The sequence below is a fragment of the Pelodiscus sinensis genome, chromosome 3 (genome assembly GCF_049634645.1).
Source record: "Pelodiscus sinensis isolate JC-2024 chromosome 3, ASM4963464v1, whole genome shotgun sequence".
NCBI classification, from domain to species: Eukaryota; Metazoa; Chordata; order Testudines; family Trionychidae; genus Pelodiscus; species Pelodiscus sinensis.
The window spans coordinates 160,373,020-160,398,719 of record NC_134713.1 but is presented as its reverse complement, the minus strand read 5'-3'; the positions used below and the strand labels follow the sequence as shown (position 1 = coordinate 160,398,719).

At 43.8% G+C, this 25,700-nt stretch overlaps 1 protein-coding gene across 10 annotated transcripts in view; it reads left to right on the top strand.

Moving 5' to 3' along the window:
• Positions 1 to 21,025, top strand: part of CLIP4 (CAP-Gly domain containing linker protein family member 4) — a 110,112-nt gene extending 89,087 nt beyond the window's left edge. For all 10 annotated transcript variants that reach the window (XM_075925360.1, XM_014569787.3, XM_025180990.2 and 7 more), the window contains 6 exons: positions 1,936 to 2,022; positions 8,675 to 8,809; positions 11,249 to 11,372; positions 13,477 to 13,541; positions 16,766 to 16,838; positions 18,726 to 21,025. In XM_075925360.1, coding sequence (XP_075781475.1) covers positions 1,936 to 2,022; positions 8,675 to 8,809; positions 11,249 to 11,372; positions 13,477 to 13,541; positions 16,766 to 16,838; positions 18,726 to 19,047 — 806 coding nt within the window. In that variant the 3' untranslated portion in view covers positions 19,048 to 21,025. The remainder of the gene's footprint in view (positions 1 to 1,935; positions 2,023 to 8,674; positions 8,810 to 11,248; positions 11,373 to 13,476; positions 13,542 to 16,765; positions 16,839 to 18,725) is intronic.
• The last annotated feature ends 4,675 nt before the right edge of the window (positions 21,026 to 25,700 follow it).

The window sequence follows — 25,700 nt, the reverse complement described above, 5'->3', positions numbered from 1 at the left end:
CAATTCCTAGGAAAGATGAAAATACGAGGTGGACGTCCCCATAGAACCTCGGGAGGTCAAACACCTAACCCGACCAGGAGGTAGAGGGTAGATTGACACTCTAAAGTGAGTGTCCTGCTGTACCCATCTTTATACCCATGGGGTCACGTATTTCTCTTTCTTATCTGTGATGCCAAATGGTGCTGGTCTGTCTTTTGTGAGACCAGTTCTTACAAGGGAGTTGTGAACTTAATTTACACTTGTAAGAGAGATAACTAAATTGGAAGTACTGGGCATTCTTTTCTCAGTGGGAAATTCCTCTTCCAGGGACTGTGTGTTCGTATCAACATGGGTGCCAGCCGGGTACTTCTCGCAGCCTCGAGGCCAGCTTATTGCCTTAATCGTTCTCTCCTCATATTTATGTTTTCAGCTTCTCAGGATCAGATGAGCCAGCATAGACTATGCTGATTTTATTGCTCCTTCTCTGTCCTGTATGCTTCAGGAACCTCAGAGAGGCAAAATAAGATGGATGAGATGGGGGGGGCTGTCTGGCTACAGTGAGAGGGCGTGTGTGGGGGGTGCAAAACAGAATCCCCGGGGGCGGACTCATTTGTGCTTTGCCGGGACCGTGCGTGGGCTGGGCAGTGCCAATTTGCTCCCCCCCGCAGCCCCTCTGACCAGCCTCACTTTCCCCAACCCCCTCCCGACCAGCCAGTTCTCCTCCACTTCCCCTCCTGGTCCTCCCTGGCCAGCCCCACTACCCCCGACCTCACGCCCCCCAGCTGTCCTGCTTCCGCAGGCCCCCCGATCTCCCCCGGCCAGACCTGCTGCTCCCGACGACCCCCCTCTCCCGGACTAGCCCTTTTCCCCCCAACCTCCTCCCAGGCAGTCAGTTCTTTCCCGCTTCTCCTCCCGACCTCCCCTGGCCAGCCTCGCTGCCTCAGTCCAGCCCTGCTTCTGGCAGCTGGTTCTTCCCCCATCCTTCTCCTGGTCTCCCCCGGCCAGTCCCCTACCCGGCCAGCCTTGCTTCCGCCGACCGGTTCCCCCCTCCCCCCATCACCCCAGCCAGCCCCGCTGCCCCTGTCCAGAGCTGCTTCCGGTGGCCGGTTCTCTCCTCCTCCTGACCTCCCCCGGCCAGCCCCGCTGCCCCCAACCCCCTCCCTCCCTGCCCTGCTTCCCGGTGTCCGGTTCCCCCCAACCCCCACTTCCTCCCGGCCAGTCCTCTCTCCTCATCTGATATCAAGAGGAGGTTGGTTTTTTTTTTTTTTTTTTTTTTAAATAAACTCTCCTGGTAACTCTAGCTATGCATCTGCCGGGAGCCCAGAACATCCGGCTGCAGACTCTGCTCAGCTCAGCCGAGGGCTTGGGGGACCTGGCGCCACACGGGCACTCCAGGAGCCTGGAACATCCCGGCAGCTATGCTGAGGCCCGGTATTTTTTTCCCCACGGCCCAGTACCAGGCCATGGCCTATAGTTTGGAAAACACTGGTGTATAGCATTAACCTATAAGTGTTTGCTTATCGGTTAATTGGTTAATCGACTATACTATTGCATTCCTATAGAACATTGAAATTCTGCACTAGTGGATAAAAACAAACTTTATGGAACTGCAGGGAGACTTAGCCACACCTGCGATAAATGGAAATCCAGCTAACTAAAATCGTGCTGGACCATGGATATTGCCAGATCAGAGTGTGCTGGACTAGAGAGGTTCAACCTGTACCATGTTTGAAATACTAGATATCGCACTCAACTGTACTGTTTACTTTTGTCTATAGTATGTATGTAGAACAGTTGAATTGCACTGATGGACTGGAGTATCATAGCTTGTCCAGTGATCTACAAACTCAGTTCTGTATCTGTTTGCACATGTGGTTTTTTTTTGTAAAATTATTGTTAATTGCCAAGATATTTGTTGATCTTGTTTTTTTTTTTTTTTTTTTTTTTTAATTCTAGGCTTAGCTACATTTAAAAAAGATACCAGTTCCGAATCCACCTTTTTGGCTACTGAAGAAGGAGTGAAAACTATGCCTGGTAAAGAAGGTAGATAAATTCCCCTTATTGATTCATTTGGGGCTGTACTGGATCGGGTTGAAATCCCGAGTCTGACCGGGGTCAAGAGTAAGGCCAAGCTGCTTCATTACAACAGGCAGAATAGGTAAATGGCCTGCCCAGCAGGTATCCAGACTGCAATACGCTGACTCATGTCAATTCCATCTCCTCAGACAGATCAGTCAGCTGACCCAGCTACTTCTCACTTCCCCCGGTGGGCATGCCTGGTGTGATAGCAGTTCCTCTGGGTCCTTAGGCAGTGCTTCCATTTCCTCCATGTATGGGATTGGCAGTCGTCCTGGCCAGTCCTCTGCTTCCTGGAGGTGCATTCTAGCCACCCACCTTGGGAGCTCAGGAGAAGCGTCTGGTTCCTTAAGCAGCTCTTAGCTCCAGCTTTATACTTCCGGCCCCACTGCTCCGCTTCCTGGGGACAGGGCAGGAACAATCTGGCTCTGTCCACCAGAGTGTCTGGGAAGTTCTTCCCCTTCCGGAACAGAGAGGGCACATCTACACAGCCAGGCTAAAGCCGAAATAAACTACACAACTTGAGCTATGACAATTGCGAAGCTTAAGTCAAAATAGCTTTTTTCGGCTTTTGGTGCTGTCTACACAGCAGGAAGTCTGAAGAAGAGCACTCCTCCTCCGACTTCCCTTACTCTTCGTAAAATGAGGGTTACAGGAGTCGGAATAAGAAGTCCTGCAGCTCTCCATTATGTCGAAAAAACTACTTGTAGTATGGACACGGACTACGTTATTTTAGAATAACTAATGTTATTCTGAAATATCACTGCTGTATAGACATACCCAGTGAGGCCAAGCTGCCTCACTACAGGGGCAAATTCAGATTAGGGCAAAGGAAGTATCATATGTCACTTCCTTCCCCCACCCTTCCTTCCAGGCACTCAAATATGCTGCAAAAACAGTGCTAATGTATACCTACATTCTGGTTCCAAGCAGCCCTGTACAGTCTGCTAGAAGCAGGATTAATCAGAATGGGACCAATGTGAAAAGGCTAATGCAATCCTAGGATAAATCAAGCTAGGTATTCCCAGTAGAGCTAGCAAAGTGTTATTGCCATTATACAGGGCACTGGTGAGACCTCATCTGGAATAGTGTGTGCAATTTTGATCTCCTATCTTCAAAAAAGATTAATTTCAACTGGAACAGGGATAGAAAGGATACTAGGATAATCAGAAGAACGGAGAACCTACCTTATGAGAAGAGGCAAGCTTGTTGACTTATGAGGCCTAACAAAATAAGAGCTGACGGAAATATTCTTCTCTATAAATACACCAGGACTGTGTCTACACTGCACCCCTTTTCTGGAAAAGGGATGCAGATTAGACACATTGTTATTGCAAATGAAGCGGGGATTTAAATATCCCCTGCTTCATTTGTATAAACATGGCTGCCGCTTTTTTCCGGCTTCGGGCTTTGCCGGAAAAAAGCGCCAGTCTAGACGGGGATCTTTCGGAAAATAAAGCCTTTTCTGAAAGATCCCTTATTCCTGATTTTAAGAGGAATAAGGGATCTTTCTGAAAAGGCTTTATTTTCCAAAAGATCCCCATCTAGACTGGCGCTTTTTTCCGGCAAAGCCCCGAGCCGGAAAAAAGCGGCAGCCATGTTTATACAAATGAAGGGGGGGGGTATTTAAATCCCTGCTTCATTTGCAATAACGATGTGTCTAATCTGCATCCCTTTTCCAGAAAAGGGGTGCAGTGTAGACACAGCCCAGGGGTCTAAACACTAAAGTTGTTTAAGAAAAGAGCCAACACTGGCACAAGAATAAATAAATATAAACAAGCATTCAGCAAGTTTAGGCTTAAAATTAAACAGAGGTTTCTAACCAACAAAGGAGTGAAATTCTGGAATAACCTTTCCAGGGGAGCACTGGGACAAAAAAAATTAACTTTTTTCAAAGCTGAGTTTGATAAGTTTGCTATAATGGCATGTGGCCCATGACGAGTGTGGTAGTAAATATCTCCAGTTGCTGAAGATCAGACACTCAATGGGGAGAACTCTGAGTTACTTCAGAGAATTCTCTCTCAGTCTGGTGGTAGGTCTTGTCATATGCTTAGGGTCTAATTGCCTTATTTGGAATCAAGAAGGAATTGGTCCCCCCAGTGAGATTGTCAGAGACCCTGAGGTTATTTCGTTTTGTTTTTTGCCTACTTCTACCCTGTGGCATATGGGTCATATGCTTAAACAAGAGTGCCTGGTGGATTTTCTATAATGTGAAGTTTATAAATCAAGCTTTGAGGTCTTCAGTAATTCAGCCAGAGGTTATGGCCCTAGTACTGGAGTGTGTGAGTGAGGCTGTGGCCTGTGATGTGCTGTTGACAGACTTCGTGGGGCCCTGGGCAAAGTGGGGAGGATAACTCTGGGCCTGTGAAAGAGATGGCACCTTAGACAGAAGAGGCAGGACTGGGATCTAGCCTCCCCTAGTCAGCTGTTCAGAGCCACCTGATGGATGCCGCCCAGAGCTTTGGCAGCAATTTAAAGGGCCTGGCTTTCTAATTGCTGCCATTGCCATTGTAGTGGTATCAGCAACTGGGGAAACCCAGGCTCTTTTAAATCGCTGGGCCCGGGGGCAGCTGCCACCATCAACTCTCTGTCCCCTTGTCAGTGGCCTGGGAAGAAGTCAGGCTAGATCATCATGATGGTCCCTTTAGGTCTTAGTCTGAGTCATATGGCCTGCTGCAAGGGCAGAATGTCATGGCAGATATATGTATAACCCTGGAGCTCAGCCCTCTAAGCCCATGGTCCCCAACCCGGTGCCCGCGGGCACCATGGCGCCCGCCGGGCTCTTTACATGCGCCTGCGGAGCAATCTGGGCTGGCAGGTGCCAGCCCCGGGCGCATGGCCGGTCCCGGGTGCGCCGCGCGTGCCGGTGCCGACCCTGACCCCCGCCCCTGGGTGCACCGCACGTGCCCCGGCCCCGCCGCGTGTGCCCTTGCCGGCTCCGGCCTTGGCCCCGCCCCCGGGGGCACCGCGCGTGCCCTTGCTGGCTCCGGCGCCGGCCTTGGCCCCGCCCCTGGGGGTGCCGCGTGTGCCCCGGCCTTGGCCCCGCGGCGCTTACGGGGGGGGGGGGGGGGGCGCCGGCCCCAGGCGCGCGGCGCTTACGGGGGGGGGGGCGCCGGCCCCGGGCGTGCGGCGCTTGCCAGGGGGTGCCGGCCCCGGGCGCATGGCTATGGGGGGGCCCCGCCCCCGGGCATGTGGCTGGGGGGGCCGCCCCCGGGCGGGCAAGTGTCCCCGCCCCCTGGCTCCCGACAACCTGAAAAGGTTGGGGACCACTGCTCTAAGCCATCTGTTCTGTCTTAAGAAAACCACATTATATTGCAGATGGTCTTTAGAACGGCCTCCTTGTAGGTTTTGGTGGATCTTTTCCCTCGTGTTGCTGCTGCTGGCTGCATGTATTCTGATGGGAACTATGTTCAATAAGTACCAGAATTTTGACCCTCTTATTGATTATAATTTTTTACTCAATGTTCAAACATACAATCACGTAACAGCATTTTAAAATTTACCTTCTGTAATGTAATTATTCTAAAACCTTTTAAATCTTTAAAAATATTTTCCTTCTTTAAATTGGAATACAGTCGCACCAATGATTTATAGCTTTATAATTAGCTAATGACTTCTGATGCCTCAGTTGTTGGGTGCTCAAAATGCAAAGGGGGCTGATTCTCAGAGGATAGAAGCTCAGCGCTTTATCAAAATCTAGCCCCCACTAAGATATGTTAAGTTGAATACCTATTACGTTACTGTTTGCCTTTGAAGATTTTGATCAGTATGTGCAATTATTTAAAGGAAAACAGGAACCTACCCTTTATGTGACTGAGTGTACTTTTTCTTGAATTTTTTTTTTCTTCAGAAAAAAAATGTTTCAGTTCATGAATACATACTAGTTTGAGAAGGGTTTCAAGATGTTGATGCCTAACTTTAGGCATCCATATCCCTAATGAGGCACCTAAATAACTGGCTTAATATTCAAAACTGCTGAAACCTTCGCCACATCTGACTTCAGAGGGCGGTGATTGGTGCTCAGCATTTTTCAAAATGAGGCTAATTGGGTGCCTAAATATGGACATACGGCATATCCATTGAAATCTTGAGTTTGGATTATTTTTTTTTTTACACTCAACCACTATTTTTATACTTTTTTACGTGTTATATTGAGACCACCGGTATCTTTGGAGCCTTTAGCTTCTTGTACTCTTTCCTTGTACATCCTGTTCTTTAATAAGTGCTCTGACTCACAGTAGTTGCACTTTGTATTTTTAATTTCCCCAACCCCCCCCCCCGATAGATAATTTAGTGATATGAATACTGTACTAACACCAACCATGTAGAGATCATAAGCATTGCGTGAACAGAGCCTCACAACTTCCTTATGAATCAATAAGCAGCAGCATCTTTAACTTCATACATGGGAAAACTGAGAGGGTAAAATCTTAAGAACATAAGAATGGCCAGACCAAAGGTCAGTTTAGCCCAGCATCTTGTGTTCTCACTACGGTCCTTGCCAAATGCCCCAGAGGGAATGAACAGAACAGGAAATCATCATGTGCTCCATTCCTTATCACTCATTCCCAGCTTCTGGCTAATAGTCGTCGATGAACCTATCTTCCATGAATTTATCTAGTTCTTTTGAACTGTTATTTTCTTGGCTTTCACAATGCTCTCTGGCAAAGAGTTCCACTGTGCACTGTATGAAGAAATACTTCCTTTTGTTTGCTTTAATCCTGCTGCTATTAATTTCATTTGGTGAGCCCTAGTTCTTGTGTTATGGGAAAGAGTATATATCAGTAAATTTTGCTTCACATTTAGTTGGTGTATCTATACATTGAGCTAGAGGAAACATAGCTTGATCAGAGCTAGAATGGGTAACAGACTAAAAATAGTGTGTAGCCTCTGTGTCAGGAATGGCTGGCTGCCTTAAGTATGATCAGAGCTAGCACATCTCCAGCTTGAGGGATAGACATACCTAGTGTTACTTGGGGCACAAAAGAAAAAGCTGAAAAGAAGAGCTTAAAAAAAAACCTAGATATAAATCTTATCTAATATATTCACAAATGGAAATAATTGATTTATCGTCCATTCTTATTTCATAGTAAGGATTTTATTATTAAATACAGTATATAATGCATACATTAGGCACTAGTCCACATACCATCACTCAGCTATAAAAATGTCACTTTCCCTACTCTTCCTCAGCAATTTAATAAACTGGATACTGAGTGTGAGGTAATGAGGGTCCATATTACTAATTCTTCATTTGTTCAATAGATATGTGCAAGACTATTTACCAGCACATCATAAATTATTATAAATATCTAAATATAAGCTACTGGTGTGAAAATCAGTTGATAAAGTCAATACTTTAATATTAATGTATGCCTTTTAAATGGTTGCTCCCTTGCTTGCTTTGTAAATTAATGAGATTCTTCTGTATCATACATACTTGTTTGCTTTAGTGACCTGTCTTTTCCTTTATTCCATCTTTGGATAATTATTTCCATTACCTCTGTCAGCTTTCCTTGGATCCAGCAGTTCTTCCTTTTCCACTTCTTATTTAGAGAGCAAACAGAAACATCCCAAGAAATAGAACTCAACTAATAGTAATAAAAAAACAGTGTCCAAAGTGGTTTTTACTTTAATCTAAAATCAGTGCTGATAGTTTATCTGTTGTATTACTTAACGAACATCTTCACTGGTGGGGAGTAGGGAGGGCAGTTAACTGTTTGGTCAAATATTCATATAAATGTACGAACATCTTCACTGGTGGGGAGTAGGGAGGTCAGTTAACTGTTTGGTCAAATATTCATATAAATGTACTTCCTTTTACAGTAAAACTCCAGTGGTCCAGCATCCAATCGTCCGGCACTCCTGATGGTCTGGCACCATCTGGAACCCGGAAGTGTTGGATAATTGGAGCTGCTCTGCCACCGGCTTCCCTGATTCAGCCGCTGCTGAAACTGACCAGCAGCTGACTCTGGGAAGCCCAGGGCAGAGCAGCTGGGGTGTTCTGCCCCTGGCTTCCTGGAGTCAGCCGCTGGTCAGTTTCAGCAGTGGCTGAATCAGGAAAGCCGGGGGCAGAGCAGCTGGGGTGCTGCCGGGTTGGTCCCGCAGCGCTGAGGGGTACATCCCCTCACTCCACCCCAGACACCTCATAGCCCCCCCCTTCCAATAGTCTGGCATATTTGATAATCCGGCACCCCCTGGGTCCTAAAGGTGCCGTATTATTGGAAGTTTACTGTACTTTGTCACTACTTGAGGCACTTCTCAGCTAGTTAGTCCTTAAACTTAAAATTTGTATTTTTATAACATTTTTACTATTGGAAAATTTGAAGAAGAAGATGCTGTTCTGAGTCTCGCAGATGAACTGCACTACAGAATATTACTGCAACTTCTATTCACTAAGTAAACCTGAAATCAAGCATTTTTAATGGGGAGGCTCATTAAAGCAAAGGAATGTTTTATCTAAGCAATGTGTATAGAATTGGGTCCTGCATGAAGAGCATAGATGAATATTTGATCAGTTGGCTGACTTGCTCCCGAGACAAGTCAGAGTACAACTGATGTACTGTGAATTTCAAAATTGCTGCTGTGCTAATTTCAGTTTTTCCCCTTTGTTAAATAGGACTGAACAATGCTTCTCCATCTACAAAAAGAAACCCTTTTGATGAAGGAGAAATTCAGCTTGGAGACAAAGTACTAGTAGTAGGGCAGAGAACTGGCACGGTTAGATTCTATGGGACAACAAAGTTTGCACCAGGTATTTTATCTGTTCTTAAAAAATATTGTAGAATCAGAATAATGTCCTACGACCAATATGGATGTTTAGACCTTAACATTTAAAATAGAAATTCAGTGATTTAAGAGTTCTCAGTGGGTACGTGAACGTGTACCTGTGTACACGGTTAACAGGAGAACCTGGGCTCATCGATTAATCCTCATGGTTACACACAGCCCCTCCTTCCTGCTTTGCTCCATCCCATGGGATGCCGGATCAGCCTCTTGTCTGTGGGGAGCTCGACCCACCACCACCCCGTGCGGACAGGTGCTGCTGCCTCTGATACAGAGGCAGCAGCACAGAGTGACAGGCGGGAACTGGTCTGCACGGGGAGCCAATTTTAAAACAAAACTTTAATACATGATATCTAACATCCGTACTAAGACTCCACACCCTCTCCTGAACCCCAGTGCCCTACGTGTGAGCTCCCTTCTGCACCCAATTTCTGTCTCAGAACCTGCACAACCCCCCCCCCCCCAGAAAAATGTGGCCCTTGACCACATACAAAAATTTTGGAGTGCCACCCCCCTCATTCAAAATGATTGCCCACCCTTGGCCTAGAATACAAGCATGAGGTTGAGGCAAAAAATGTTCAGTTGCCTAATGTTTGCACTTAGGGTGTTTGGCATATTTGTACCTCCACTAGTTTAAATGGAAGACCACTTTTATGAGGTTTAAAGTGACGCTATCCTGTCTTAACACTTGGTGGCATCGATGTTTAAAAAAAAAAAAAAAGAAGATAAAATGTGAGAATGTAATATCAGCAGGCAAAAGCCACATTCATCATCTCAAGAAGTATGTTATGTTAAATAATCCCCATTTAAGGTGTCATTATTCTCTAACTTCATAGATTCTAATATAGAATCACTAAAACCTAATAAAAAGCTAAAAATAGTTGTCTTACCTGAAATGATCATGTTCCAGTAAAGGGTGTTAAATTTTGTTTAACCAATAATCAACTAGATTAGTCTATAAGCGGAGGAGCCACAGTGGGGACAGCTTCTGGACCTGGGAGCTAACCCCGCTGTGGCTCTGCTTTTTAAATGTATTAAGAGCCTAACAGCTAGCAGGCTCTTAATACATTTACAAAGCAGAGGCACTGGCGCCTGGGGCTATCTCCCCTGTCCCCTGTGGAGACGGTGCTCAGGGGAATCAGCTTTTAAGCTGGTTTCCCCCAGCACTGGCTTTTGCTCTCCTCCCCTCCACTGCTTCTGATAGAGGCAGCAAGGAGTGGGGGAAGCGACTGGTTGAGGGACTAGTTGACTATTCACTAAGCTTATTATGTTTAGCGGATAGTCAACTAGCTGCTTACATCCCTAGTTCCTGTATTTAACTTGGGTGAGGGGATTTCCTGACTAGCTGAGTGGTGGTCATGGAAAACATCACCATTTGAAACAGTCATATTTTTAAATGGCAAAAAATAGGAAAAGATACAGAACTCTGCTTTCTGAGCATAGGAAAAACTGTACCCCTTCTCCCCCCCCCCCCCTTTTTTTTGGTGGCAATGCAGATCTTTTTCAGATAATTTTGTCATCTGCCTCTGGTGAGCAGGAAAGAAGGAACTTGTGACATAGTGAGCCCTTCTAATTCACCGTTCTTATTTCTTCAGTTGATAATTAATGTTGCCCTTAAACTTGTAGCCCCAGCACCAAGTTATTTGAATTTAATTTTGAGTCTTTTGTCGTTTGGGGCTGGACGAGCGTAAGGCCTGCTAATAGGACACAGAACTTCTCACCTTTACTTAATTAGGTTGGTAGTGATCAAACTTGTTACCATCTGATGGCTATTCAGTAGCCTGTGTGAAATGAATTGCTGACCAGTCCCTTTCTTTTATACACTTGGATTTGCATCCCAAAGCCTACTTTGTGGTTGGTGATAATTACTTCTGATTTTAGTCAGGAAAAAGAACTGAATGAGTATTGAGTGACATTTGAATCTTAGCAGTGGTCATTTGATATCAGGCAATGCCTATTCTCTCCTTTTATAAACCAAGAACTTTGGCTTCCAGCTTTCTTAATCAGTTGCTTTTATTAGCTGTAAGTTCACTTAAATAAGATGCTAAGCTTTTTATCTTTTCTATATGTAGCTAAAACTACCAGGTTAAAAAGTTTCAAGTACTCGACAGTACTTCTCGGGCTGTTTTGAACAGAGCATTTGTGTTTGTGTCAGTTGTATTTTACTATAATTTAATTAACAACTGTTCTCGTTTTTCCTCTGTATTTTGGTGGTGTACATTTTGATTTGACTTAATGAGATCACTTTTGGGCAAGGGAAAAACTGTCTTGGGTTTGGTTAAATACACAGATTGTTATGTATAAATTAGTCATCGCACAACTTGAGCATCTGTTAACTATTCTAAGTACAAAATTGTAATGTTACCCCGAGTAAAAGTAATTTTGAAATTCCAAATCTCAACTGTAGGCTTTTGGTGCGGCATTGAACTGAACAAACCTCATGGCAAGAATGATGGTTCGGTTGGAGGGGTCCAGTATTTCAGTTGTCTCCCCAAATATGGCATATTTGCCCCACCAACCAGAGTGCAGAAGTGAGTAATGATGCTGTTTTATGTCTGTGTCTCAATACATTTTTTTCACTTCTTCTCCAATGGGAAACAGTTCTGATGAGCCAAAGAGAAAACCAGTTATTCCTGCCGCAGTTTTGAGACCAGCTTGTTGGAAGAATAGACGTCTGACTCAGTACCAGTGCTGTATAAACAGGAAGCATGCGATGTGGCTGTTTCAGCAACCTCACACACATAGAAAAAATCATTCCATCCCATTGCCTCTATATTTAGGTGATTCAATTGTGTTTTTGAAAGTCCTGGTCTTTAGGGCCAAATCCTGACGCTGCGAGCAGAATTCAAGTACAAGAATTTTGCCTGTGGATTCCTGGTGGGCATAGATCTCTGCTACTGCTCAAACTGCAACTAGGAGCCAGCACACACACATGTGTTGGATCACAGCCACTAGCATTGGGTTTGGAATACTAGTCAACCCTGTGCTCTCTAGTCATGTATGCATTTAACCATTTGGATGAGCCCCATGCCAGTCTGTTTATCATAATTCTGATATATCCATTCTATTCTCCATTTCCTCCTCCTCCAGTCTTTTAGTATGGCAAGCCATCACAGAGAGGTGCAACATAACATACAAGTGATGCATAGTTTCTCCTTTTCAACTGTTGAGTTATAGCACACAAAGGAATCACCACCATATTTAGCTGTTAGGTGTGTGTGTCTACGCATGCACGCACGCACACTCTCAAACTCCGATGGTCCGGCACCATCAGGAACCCGGAAATGCTCCGGGCAGCCGGACCATTGGAGCTGCTCTGCCCCCAGCTTCCCCGATTCAGCCGCTGCTAAAACTGACCAGCAGCTGAATCGGGAAAGCCGGGGGCAGAGCAGCTGGGGCGCTGCTGGGTTGGTCTCGCAGCGCCAAGGGTTGGCGCTACCAGACCAACCCGGCAGCACCCCAGCTGCTCTGTCCCAGGCATCTGGATTCAGCTGCTGCTGAAACTGACCAGCGGCTCACTCCAGGAAGCCGGGGGCAGAGCAACTCTACCTCGGGCTTCCTGGAGTCAGCCGCTGATCAGTTTCAGCAGCAGCTGACTTGGGGACACCTGGGGCAGAGCAGCTGGGGTGCTGCCGGGTTGGTCCAGTAGCGCTGCTCCTCGGCACTGTGGGACCAACCTGGCAGCCCCCCAGCTGCTTTGCCCTAGGCGTCCTGATTCAGCCACTGCTGAAACTGACCAGCGGCTGACTCCAGGAAGCCCGAGGCAGAGCAGCTCTGCCTCGGGCTTCCTGGAGTCAGCCGCTGGTCAGTTTCAGCAGCGGCTGAATCGGGGACAGCTGGGGTGCTGCCGGGTTGGGTCCCGCAGCCCCGAGGGGCAGCGATACGGGACCAACCCGGCAGCGCCCCAGCTGGGGTGCTTCCGGGTTGGTCTCGCAGCGCCAAGGGTCGGCGCTAACGGACCAACCTGGCAGCACTCCAGCTGCTCTGCTGCAGGCGTCCCCGATTCAGCCGCTGCTGAAACTGACCAGCAGCGGCTGAATCAGGGACGCCTGGGGCAGAGCCGGACTATCGGAAGGGGGGGCTATGAGGAATCTGGGGTGGCATCCCCCTCATAGCCCCTGCTTCCGATAGCCTGGCAAATCTGATAATCCGGCACCTCCTGGGTTCTAAAGGTGTCGTATTATTGGAAGTTTACTGTAAACACCTTTTCTGTTGCTGCATATGCTCCCAGGCTAACTTTCATATTTCGCCTCCAGTAAGACTTAAGATGTCTCCTCTGTGTTTTCTTTTGATCTTGAACATACTGCACCTTTTTCTGTATCCTTAGATACACAAGTAACATTTTATATTACTAGCTATTGACAAAAGACTTTCTGTAGTAATGTACTGAAGGCAGAGGTAAGGCCTCTGTGTGGGATTCTTAACTGTGCATTTACTGACTTATGTGCAACTAAAAGCTCCATGTATTTGGGATGAAAATTTAACCAGGATGGTGTGGATAGCCCCACCCTAAATTTATAACACATCAAGTCTTTTGAAAAATCTTGTAGCTGAGCTTTAGCCAAAATAGCCCAGTTATTTAAGTTGAAATTAAAAAAATTTAATTTGTGAGTCTTAACTATTATCTTACTTTAGGTTAACAGGTTCCTTGGATTCCCTGACAGAAATTTCATCAGGTAAAATGAATCAATCTTTCCCAGGTAAGAATATGAAACATGGGTCTGGTTTTGTATGGGTAGCCTGTTTTCAAAGTACAGGTCTGGATCACCTTGCTGTAGAGTGACAAGGTGATCAGTGGGGTGCTAAGGCCAGCTTCCTGTCTCTCCTGGCATCATGGACTGTGCTGCACCCTGGAAGTGATCAGCAGCAGGGCTGGCTCCTACGTGAGGGCGAGTAACCAACTCTCTCAAGATATAAAAACAAAATATAAAAGCCAAAAAATGACGCCAGTCCCATTTCAAAATAAGTCCAAAATGAGCTCTGTCCATTTTTGCTCCACAGTGCCTGGCAACAAACAACTCAAACAAGGCCAATTCCCTTTTCATTTGGAACTGCCCGCTTCCAATAAATATGCCCTAACAGAGCCATACTTCAAAAGGGGAGCTTTTAAAAAAAAATCCAGACACTGAGCAGTAAGCAGACACAAGCCACACCCAACTCAACCTCCCTGTACCCAGCATACCAACAAACACCACCCCAGCAGGGCATCCACCAAGTCAGCAGTACTTGGCAAGCAGGCAAACAGTCTCCTCCCAGCCCAGCCATTTACCCTCCAAACCAATAAGCAACCCCCAACCACACACCCACTCCCTAGGCTGCAGCCCTACCTAGTTGTACTCCTTGGCATGATAAGTAGGAATGGAGCCCAGCATCCAGGGGGACTCCTATGTGTCCAAATTTGAGTCTCCTCTCTGTGTGAATTTGGTTCTGATTGAGATGTCAAAAAGAGGCACATTGAATCTAAGATTCCTGCCTGTACACTTGGATCCTTGAATCCTTTATCTCATTGGCTTGTTTCCTGTTAATCAGGCTGACCTGGAGCATTATCCCCATTAGCCCAGGAAATACAAAAAAAGCAGTCGCCACTTGGGAAGTCCACAGTAAGCAACTCCTCCAACAAGCCAGGTATAGAGCCAAGAAAGCCACAAATTATCTGCAAGTAACTTGAAGAAATCCAGTTTGTTGTTGGCTAGTGTTTCTCAAACCGTGCTCTGCTGAGCCCCAGGGCTCTGCAAGATTGACAAAGTGGAAACAGCGATAGGTACAACACATACAATCAGTGGACCGCTGGGGCTCCGCATACATTTTTACGCATGTTAAGGGCGCCAGAGTCCAAAAAGTTTGAGAACCATTGTTGTAGGCAGTGCTTTTTTTGTGACGGTACTGCCCAGAACGGCGTACCATCACCTATTTTCCCAGCCCAAAGAAAAGGAATGGAATTTTCCCCACGTGTACCGGCACCTGTCTTCCTGGGGCAGTGTGGCTCCTGATGGAAACCTGCTCAGGACGCATGGCGATTTTTTTTTCCTGACTCGCAGCGCGCATCGCTGTGGCTCTTAAAGGGGTCGCAACTGCATTTCAGCCCTCAGCTCAACAAGTTTGCTGCAGAGTACTGGCACCATTTTTTTTACAAAAAAAAAAAAGCACTGAGTGTAGGCCACATTGGCAGCCTGTCTCCTGCAGGCACTGCCCCGTCTCCAGCTCCCATTGGCCAAGACCTGGCTAATGGGATTGTGGAGCCAGATCTTGGACCAGGGGCCACTGGATCTGCTGCTGGCCACTTCCAGAATGCACTGCAATCCACTGTGCCAGGACAGGCAGGAAGCCTGCCTTACCATCCCACTGCATCACTGATCGGAAGCTCGTGGAGGAAAGCCTGTGCCCCAGCTATCCCCTGGCCCAACCCTGAGCCGCCCTGCCCACCTAGAAAACCCTCCTGCACCCCAAACACCTCATCCCCAGCCCCACCCCATAGCCTGCACCCACAGTCAGTACCCCCCGTGTCCCACCCCGTCACAGTGCAGAGCCCTCTCCCATATATTGAACCCCTTCCAGCCTGGAATCCACTCATGCACCCCAAACCCTTCATCTCTGTCCCACCCCAGAGCCCACTCCCCCAGGCAAAGCCTTCACCTCGCACCTCAAACAGGCCCCACCCTGGCACCTGCCCTCTAGTCAAAAGATATATTTATGCTGGGTCACGAGCATCAACAATTTTCTCCACGGAGCTGCAAGAAAAAAATGTTGGAAACCACTGCTATAGACCCCTCTGCTGTCAGAAATTGCAGTTTTCTAGTCATGACAAACATGTTCTTTGAATGGCCACAGCAAAAAAAAGACTTTGAGCTACTCAGCTGCATTGCTACTTGCAGCCTTCCTCCTTTACAGAGGAGCCAGCAGTCACTGTCTGCAAGCGTAATTGGAGTTAGGCGACTGAGGTGCTATCAGTTCTTTCAGTTGCAGAAATAATTGCATCAGGTATCAGATTAATATGGTTACCTCTCTAACACCTGTATCAGCATATAACCTATCAATCCAGTGAATAAAAAAATGTATTTCCTTGAACAATTCCTCTGATCCCTATTTATACACACCTGGGTTTCAGACTGGACTTATTGCAATAAATGGATATTCCCCCCTTTGTTGCCCTTAAAATAAACTAATTCTTATGAACTATCTGTATAAAAAGATGTTTTGTAAAGCTCAGCATACTCTTTAGTCATTCAGTTTTATGATGTAACATGCAAAGCAGTTTGGGCCAATGGATAGGATGCTGGGCTGGGACCCAGGAGTTATTTTTCTGTTATCGCCACAGACCTTCTGTGTCCTTGGACAAGTGAATTTTACTTTTTTTCTGCATTGTTTGTTTATATTGTAAGCTCTTTGGGCCAATAATTTTGCCCTAATATGTATCAGTTCAGTGGTTGGCATGAACAGCCCTGCTCTCAGTTGTTACTGGAGTACTCTTTTCACTGAAGCAAATTAAAGTTCTTGCCAAAAAAGTTACCATCCACTACAACACCCCCCCCCAATCAACCACACCCAGAGGGTGGTTCAGGCAAAGAAGGGGTTGGTGAGGAGATCAGAATAAGGGATGATGAACACACCGGTTGGGTTTTATAAAGAACTAGTAAATTATTTATGGAAAGTTGGCCTGTTTTCTAAACAATTTTATGTGTAAGCTGTTTCAAAAGTTTGATTTATTTATCTTTACATAACTCTTATCCCCCTCAAAATTATTGAATATTTATTGTCTTTATAGATTATTTTACAACAAAATAATTACCATTTCCTGAGCAGGTATAGTCAAGATATGGCAGGCAAGGTGCTTAGCAAATGAGATAGGAGCAAATCAAGTGGCTGTGCAAGTTTTATTTTTAAATCCAACAATGTAGTCACTTTATTTATTCGCTTTCTTGTTTAGGTTTTAGACGAAGTTTAAGTACCACCTCTGCATCTTCACAGAAGGAGATAAGCAGGAGAAACTCCTTTGTCAAGTGAGTATTTATTTACTGTGCAAAACTGGTCAGCTATAGTTCAGAATCACTGGGAGAAAGCCCAGAACAGCTTTTTCTTTACAGGCAGGTTCCTTTTGATTCACATGTGTAATTTCCATTCGTGCCCAGGACTTGTTCATAGAATCATAGAACTGGAAGAGACCTCAGAAGGTCATCAAGTCCAGCCCCCTGCTCTAGGCAGGACCAATTCCAACTAAATCAACCCGGCCAGGGCTTTGTCAAGCCGAGACTTAAACACCTCTAGGGATGGAGACTCCACTACTTCCCTAGTTAACCCATTCCAGTGCTTCACCACCCTCCTAGTGAAATAGTTTTTCCTAATATCCAACCTGGACCTCTCTCACCACAACTTGAGACCATTGCTCCTTGTTCTGCCATCTGTCACTACTGAGAACAGCCTCTCTCCATCCTCTTTGCAGCCTCCTTTCAGGAAGTTGAAAGCTGCTATCAAATTCCCCCTCTCTCTTCGCTTCTGCAGACTAAACAGACCCAAGTCCCTCAGCCTCTCCTCATAAGTCATATGTTCCAGCCCCCTAATCATTTTGGTTGCCCTCTGCTGGACCCTCTCCAATGCGTCCATATCCTTTCTGTAGTGGGGGGCCCAGAACTGGACACAATACTCCAGATGCGGCCTCACCAAAGCCGAATAAAGGGGAATAATGACATCTCTGGATCTGCTGGCAATGCTCCTCTTAATGCAACCTAATATGCCATTAGCCTTCTTGGCTACAAGGGCACACTGTTGACTCATATCTAGCTTCTCATCCACTGTAACCCCCAGGTCCTTTTCTGCAGAACTACTACTTAACCGGTTGGTCCCCAGCTTGTAACTATGTTCTTGCAGTCTTTACTCAGACAAAACTCCCATTGAGTTCTGGCTGAGCGAGAAGGACTATAAGATCAGCCTGGGTAAAAGTGAACTGCTTGTGCATGTCCTTGGATCTTGTCACCAAAACAGAAGGGAGAATGAAACTGTTTTTCCAATGCCAAACTATAGCTTAAAAGAAATACGCTGAACATGGAAAAAATTGCATTTCTGTCCTCTTTCCCCGGCTGCCTTTTACTTAACTTGTCACTGTAGATTAATGTGGTATATTTGAAGCAATTTCTTTTTTTTTTTTTTAAATGTGGAATCTGTTTTCTTTTTGGCTTTATAAATAGATTGACACCTAGATTATGCATTGGATTTTATTATCTTTCATTGGATGGGTCTGCCTAGCACCCAAATGAAAATTATCCATTTAGCATGTAGAGGAATAAATACGGAGTAGGCTGTCATTTTGCGCATTTGATCACATAGCTTTTGTTGAAACATAGATTTCTGGACATCTCACCCCTTTAGGAGAATTCTCTTCAGGTAGGGTACTTCAGTGGATTCAATGGAGAATTTATATTGTGTTCCAGTAATTCATTCATTATTCCAAATATTCATGGTGTTTTACACAATTTAATACTATACGCGTTAAGTTCAGCACTTTCTATCTCAACGTGTGTTTTGGTTATAACACAATTTTGTGACCCATTAATACTGGCTGGCCTTGCTGTGTCACAATTTGACTTGACCAACCTGTTCATAAGCACAGCAGTTAGTTTGTGCTGCTCCATCTGTTAGTGATACCATTGTCTACTATGAAGAAAATGTTGAGCTTAACATTGGGTAAGTGGAAGGGAAACAGATTTTCCTTATTTGATGGTATGCTCTCTCTTTGTAAATTAACTTGCATTCCTGACATGAAATGTGAAGCAATCTATGAAAAGGTAAGCTAAAATTCCTTTAAAAAACAATGTGTCTGCGCATATGAGAATCATACGAAAAAAATTCCCTTACGTGCTCACTGAAAGAAGCCTTTTTTTCCCTCTGACTAGATCTAAAAGCTCGGCACTGCGGCGTAGTTGGAGCAATACCACTACGACTAACACAGAGGGACCTGTGAAACTACATGAGGGTTCTCAGGTCCTGCTAACCAGCTCTAATGAGATGGGCACAATTAGATACATTGGCCCTACTGACTTTGCACCAGGGATATGGCTTGGACTTGAACTCAGAAGTGCAAAGGGAAAGAATGATGGATCTGTGGGTGACAAGCGCTACTTCACCTGTAAGACAAACCATGGAGTCTTAGTTCGGCCTAGTAGAGTAACCTATCGGGGGATTAATGGAGCAAAACTTGTGGATGACAGTTGTTGAACCAAAATGTTTACTTACAACCTGTGCATTAAGTACCAGTGCAGTGATAAGCGTTAAACAAACAATAACCCCATCACCTGCATGGAATATTGACTTTTTAATCTAAGCTATTTAATCTGTTTTTTTTTTCTTTGATAATACAACATCTTTTCAGGCTCTAACCACCTCAGAGTCATGTGAAGGAGTGGAAATCTTATATACCCCTCTTCTGTTTTGACACAGTCCCGGCTTGGCAGTTTCTTGTAAAGCATTCTGGTTTTGAGACTGTGTTATTTGAATAATGTCCAACTCAGGGCATGTGTGAGCACATTCTTTTAAGTTGCTTTGTGATTCAAAGTATTTGGAAGGTTTTTTCCATGTACTAATGAACTGATACATCATTCTTGTCTTTTCATAACAGAGGAGATTGTTAAATGAGTCACATTAGTCTATGCAGTATTGATCCCAGGATGAATGGCAGGATATATCATTAATTGGGCCAGCTTCTGTTGGTGACAGAAACAAGCTTTTGAATATGTAGAGCTCTTTTTATCATCTTTCCAGACCTAAAGAAGAGCTCTATATAGCTTGAGTCTCACCAACAGAAGTTGGTCCAGTGAAAGATAATCTCCCCTCCCCCTTCTTTCTCACATTAGTCTGTTTACTAGATACTTTGTCTGTTTCCCTGTGTGCAAATAGTAATTTCTCCAGCTTATTACTGTTTTCAAATCAGTTGTGAAACAATTAAGTATTTTATCATTCAGAAAGATAGTCATCCCAAAGAAACACATGGGGCCAATGGAAAAAGATAATTGGAAGAATTTGCTGCTAAAGTCCTATGCCAGTGACCAGCATGAATGAAACACAAAAAAGACTTAAAGCACAAATATGGTATTTCTGGTTTGCACTTTTCTCTGTGGAATTTGTAAAAAGACAGCAGCATGCAAGATGCACTTTTCAAAATACAATGCACTTTCATGTCTCTGAGGAACTTTCCCTCACTGTTTGAATAAGTTCTTTTGCTGCAGGGTACAAGCATCAATGCATATAGAACTAAGGTGGCACCCTACATAGTACTTGCATTACAAATATCTAAGTCCTTATTATGTATTGTCTGCAGGAGGTACTGTGCAGTATTTATCTAAAGCAAAATTTCAGGTTTTACTTTGACTAAATATATACAATGCAAACATTGTCCTTCAGAGCAGTTTCTTCTTTGCTACATTTATCAAATACCTAAATTACCTATGAGTACCATAGTTATCTTTTAGCTGTAGCATCATAACACTCCTTTAGATTTTGATGCAACATGGTTTATCTCAGCCTTTATAACTGAGTGTTTTAAAGTATTTGTTTCATGTACACCTTGAACAGCTAAAATGCATAACATGTTTAGCATGTGTTAACATTTTTCTTAGTGCTAGTATACAAGTTTTAGCACAGCTCAACCAGTAAAATGGTTTGATACCTTTCTGAATGAGTTTGTTGCATTTCCCTTCAAGTATACAAGACTTTAAATTACATTTTTAGCATCCTCTTTTTAGACTGACTTTGTGAAGTTTATACAAAGTCAGTGGTATTTTAAATATGGCTATAGCTATTTTTCTTGGACTATTAAAAAGGCTGCATATAGTACTCTGGTCTATGAATATTTTTAACTGAAGATGAACATTGTAAATGTTGAATGTATACATTTTATTATGAATTGTTTATAGGTTTGTATTTGAAGCTAGAGATGTTCAGATGCCTTGAACCTTGCTATGTCTAACATCTGTTTCTTCCATGTTTTATATCTATAGCTATCTTTTTTTCTGTAATTAACATAATATTCACTGATCTTTGATTTACTAAAGCCTGTTCTTTTAAAAATAATTTGCTTGTGGGGAATGGAGGGGAAAGTTGCAAAATTATTGTTCTTTCTTTTTCTTACAAATTATGTAAATAGGACAGACTTGGCAACTCTAATATATAAACAGATTTTATCTCTTCATGCAGTTTATCATATGTGTGGTATAGAATTGCAAGCTGGGAAACAAAGTATAAGATTGATCTCATTTTTCTCCCTCATTTTGGGTAGTGTAATAACTTTCTGGTCTCAGCAGTAGTCTAGGCCTTAGAAATTTCTGATTTTTAATTCCATAGCTGCCTTAACTCAGTAAGGGTATGCCTATACAGCACCCTTAGCTCGAAATAAGGCACGCAGTTTACATATGCAAATTGTGTATCATATTTCAATGCTATTTCGAAATAGCTTATTTCATAATTTGGCGCTTGAAATAATGCGCTACTCCAAAATTTCCCGTAACTCTTGTGGAACAAGGGTTACCGAGATGTCAGAATAAGCCACCTGTTGTTATGAAATCTGTTTCAAAATAATGGGCTGCTTCAATAGACGTGGAATAGCAATTTCGGGATACTTCTAGTATCCCCAAATAGCTCTGCAATGTAGACCTATCCTGAGTGAGCCCAGAGAGATCATCTGTCCACTCTTTTCATTGATGAGGATAATGCTCCTTACCTCAAGTTCCATAGTTCATCTGTGCAAAAGCAAAGACTCCTGGTTCCCACTGTTGGAGGGCCTCCCTTTCCTGTCCTATAAAAAATAAGCATTGGGATAGTTTAATCGCATTGGAGTGTCAAGGCTAAAGTCCTGTGATGACAGGAAGATTGAGAACAATACTGGTTCTGTAATTTTTAGTTAGGAATGTCACTTGCTCTGTTTGCTAGTCTGTACACTAATGGGATGATAGTTAACCTTTGCTAAAGCTACAGGAGCTCTTCAGCCAAAAAACTGTACCATAGTATGCATGTCTGTGATGGTCTTCCAGTATGACTGTGGGAGACTCAGCTTTGTCTGTTTAGCTAATAGAGCTCTTTTTCTAGTGGCAACAGGATAGACAAAGTTGTGGAAAAGAAACACCACACACTTTAAATCACACTTACTTTGCTAAATAGCCATGGCTGCTACCCTGAAGGAGATAACATAACTTGGTCTTAATTCAACTGCTACCTAAAAGTCGTATATAAAAATTACTTCCACAGCTTAGTGATGGTAACAGTTCATCCACAGGCCAAGCCAAGCTGATGTCCTGCAAGCAAATTGTTGAGATGATTAGTGGAGAGATTAATAGATTACCCAAGAGCTGGAGTCAATTTGTCATTTTATTTATATTCATGCTTTTTAGTTCACTACACTTGTTTACAATACAAATACACTATTCCATACAAAATACTCAATGACCATATATTAATATGTCTTTTAATATCCCTGAAGTGCATAGGCCCTTCCTTTATACATAGTGTTGCATAAGCTGCTATACCGGTGACAGACATTCCAATGAAGCATCGTTACAGATAATTGAGACACTTTCTTTTGGGGAATGTGGGGCAGGCAACGTGTGATGTCTTTAAAAGGCTATTTTATGCTTTTTCAAAGTTTTTACCAAGATGATGGTGTCAGTTGTAGGGCCAGGCTTGCAAAATTAAACTCCTGTTGGTATACAACAGACTAAGCCTGTCATGCATTATGGTCTCATTTTGTCAATACACCACCTTTACCAGACACAGCCAGGGAAGTGACTATCACAATTGGACGCACCACATTACACACCGAACATATCACCTTTTTTTAAAATGAACCAGTCAACTGAAGTCGGCTACCTCAAACAACAAGGGCCTTAAGTAAACTTGCCCATGAACTCCCTGACAGTCACAGGAGGACTCCATAGAGCAGGAAGTGGAACAACCTAAACTCAGATGGCAGCCATTGCCTTATACTTCCTAACCCATGATCTCCTGTCATCCTGCCATAGCCACATCCTTTCCCTGGTGTAATTCACCTTACAACTGTCTGAACCTGCAACTCCGTGGAGATATATGGGGTGGGGGAAAACAGTTCCTGTGGGAGAAGAGGTGTAGTTGTTTTTCCATCATACTGCTTTCATTTCAGGCTATACTGCTGCCCCCATTTTACTGTAGCGTGAAGGTGACTATGTGTAATACTCAAATGAAGATATTTGAATGGGATGGTTTTATAGTAGACTCACCGAGGCCCAAACATATGGTTAGTTCCAAAATGGGTGAATACTCGCTACATGAATATTATATAACTATTATTCAAAGACACGTTTACTTTTAAAATATTGGTACTGGAAAAAAGTTTGTAATAAGCTTAAAGTGTACAGTATTTCAGGTGGGATTCCTGGAGACATGACATGTCAAAATGCTCCAATCATGTGAGCTCATGTGGTCAGGCATTTAAAACTGAACCTGCTTGTAGCAAGCCCTCAATTTCCCTCGCTCCAGCCAACTCACCCTCTACCCCATATAGTAAGACAAGTTTGCTTTTTCTGTTCGTGTACAGCTAGAGTAACCTCATTCACTTCCGTGAAAATACTGTGGAATTACACTGATGCTATAGCATTTGACTAATGAATACTGAATGGCTTCAGATCCTATAGACTTTTTTGGGGAGTGGGTTCTAACGTAAAATACTTTAAAACAAACAAACTTGAGTATCCATCAATCATTGCATTACCATGTAAATACTCTCCAGCTGCTGTTTATAATCCCATTCACAACATGTTCTAATGTTATGTGGAGACTAAGGCAACAAACCAAGCTGCTGTTCAGCTGCCTTTCCCACCTGCTTGGCTTGTCTTTAGAAAAAAACTTGTTATGCATGTCTTGATACATTGCCTTTTTAGTTCCTTATCTGAACGGATGTCTGCAGCTCATTTCACCAAGCATTGCAGTGATAATCCAAGTGAAGCAGAGCTATTACCACAGAATCTTTCAGCCCCTTTACACAAGCCTATTATCATTAAAGGTGAACAGGCAATGTGTAATACAGGGAGCGTGACGCTATTTTAGTCACAGAGCAGAGAGGCAGCAGCAGGGGAAAAGAGTTTCTTTTCATTACTCCACTGCAGTGGTTAGTTTGCAGTAGTGGAACAGGGGCAATGCCCAGCATTTTCACTAACCCAGCAAGGTGGGGTGGGGCGGGCAGAAGAGAGATACTGCAATGGGCTTCTACACAAGTGATGCAGTCATCATAATGTGGGTAGAGGCTGAGATGAGTTACATTTTGTATTAGAAATAAGCCACAACTACATGTTCTGAATGCCTTTGGATTCCAAGAGATGTCTTTCGGGTGGGTTTGAAGCTGAATTCAGACCTACCTCTGTGGCTCCATGTCTGCACTGCATCCAAAACCACAAGAGCTCATGTCTGGCCATATTTTAGATGTGCCTGGATCAGATTGTGCAAGATGATGGAAATTTCATGAGAAATGCTGACTCAGATTTCTGCCATTTGGGCCAAAATCTAATGCTAAACCTTGCTCAAAACCAGCTTCAGTCTTAAACCTGGCCTAGATTCAGCAGACCCCACTCCGCTCATCCTAAGCCCATTGCCACTATAAACACCACTGTCTGAGTCCAAAGCACTTTGCACATCAAGAGGAAAATTTTGTTGCAAGTGGCTGAGGTTTATGCCTCTTTGAAAATCTCATGCTACATTAGAGTCTCCAAATATGATAGAAGAAAATATTGTCAGCAAATGTGAATTACAGTTCCCCATTTTTCACAGACCAAAACATGCTGTTCATGTGGGACATTAGTAGTAATGGTTTTTGCTCTCATTGTGAGACACACACATAAGGTGACTTCCCTGCAATAATAGACTATATGCACACCCCGGGAGAGGCAAAATAAAAACACTCAGTACATCGCCTTACTGTGACCACAAATAGGGAAAAGGGGAAAAAAATATCCATGTATCTGTTCATCTTTCTTTGCTGATGTTCTAGAGCATCTTTTTAAAAAATGGTACTTTTAACCAAAGCAATTGGAAATGATCAATAACTGGAGGAGTTGCAGAGTCAGACAACCCCAGGTCTGTAGATCAATATACTTGAAACTGATAGTCATAGTTTATTAACATTTCAGCTATGCTCGTTTAAGAACATGTACCTGTACAGACTAGGTTCTGCCCTCAGCTATACATGCTGCAAGAGCTGTTTCTTGCCATGAATGGAGCGAGAGAAAATAAAAGATCATACAGCTTTCCCTTAGACTCGCTTTGAGAAAAAAAAAATCTGGATCCTTTTTGGGAAAGAAAGAACTGAAATTTTCTTTAGACATTTCAGCTTTCCATATGGATAATATTGCTGTGCACACAGTCTTGACAGTATCAAGTAAAGCTCAGTCATTGCTCTTCCATGGAACACATTGTCTTCTTGTAGCAAGAGTAGTGAATGCAACAGTTCTAAGCTAGATGGACTGTCAGCCCTGTTCCAGTGTCTGTAAGCAAGTCTGTAAGCAAGTCATTCCTCTAGTGGCTGGTCCACTAAAAAGACTAACTACCCCAATAGCTCACAAATATCCTATTAGCTCCAGTGGAAGAGGCCTCTGTCTTTGCAACAGAAGGACCTGATTTCTAGTCCCCTACTATAGACATGAAATCCATGCAGCCATGATATGCAACATACCAGTAGCAGATGAGTGAAGTCCAAAGCACTTACAGAATTAGTACATTTCACATCTCAAACCTTCTAACATAAGCCTCATTAAAAAAAAAAAAAGTTTGATGCACAATTTCAACACCACTCAACTAAGACTTCAGCATTATTTACCAGAAGGGTAGGGGGAGGCAGAGCAGGGATAAGAACTTCA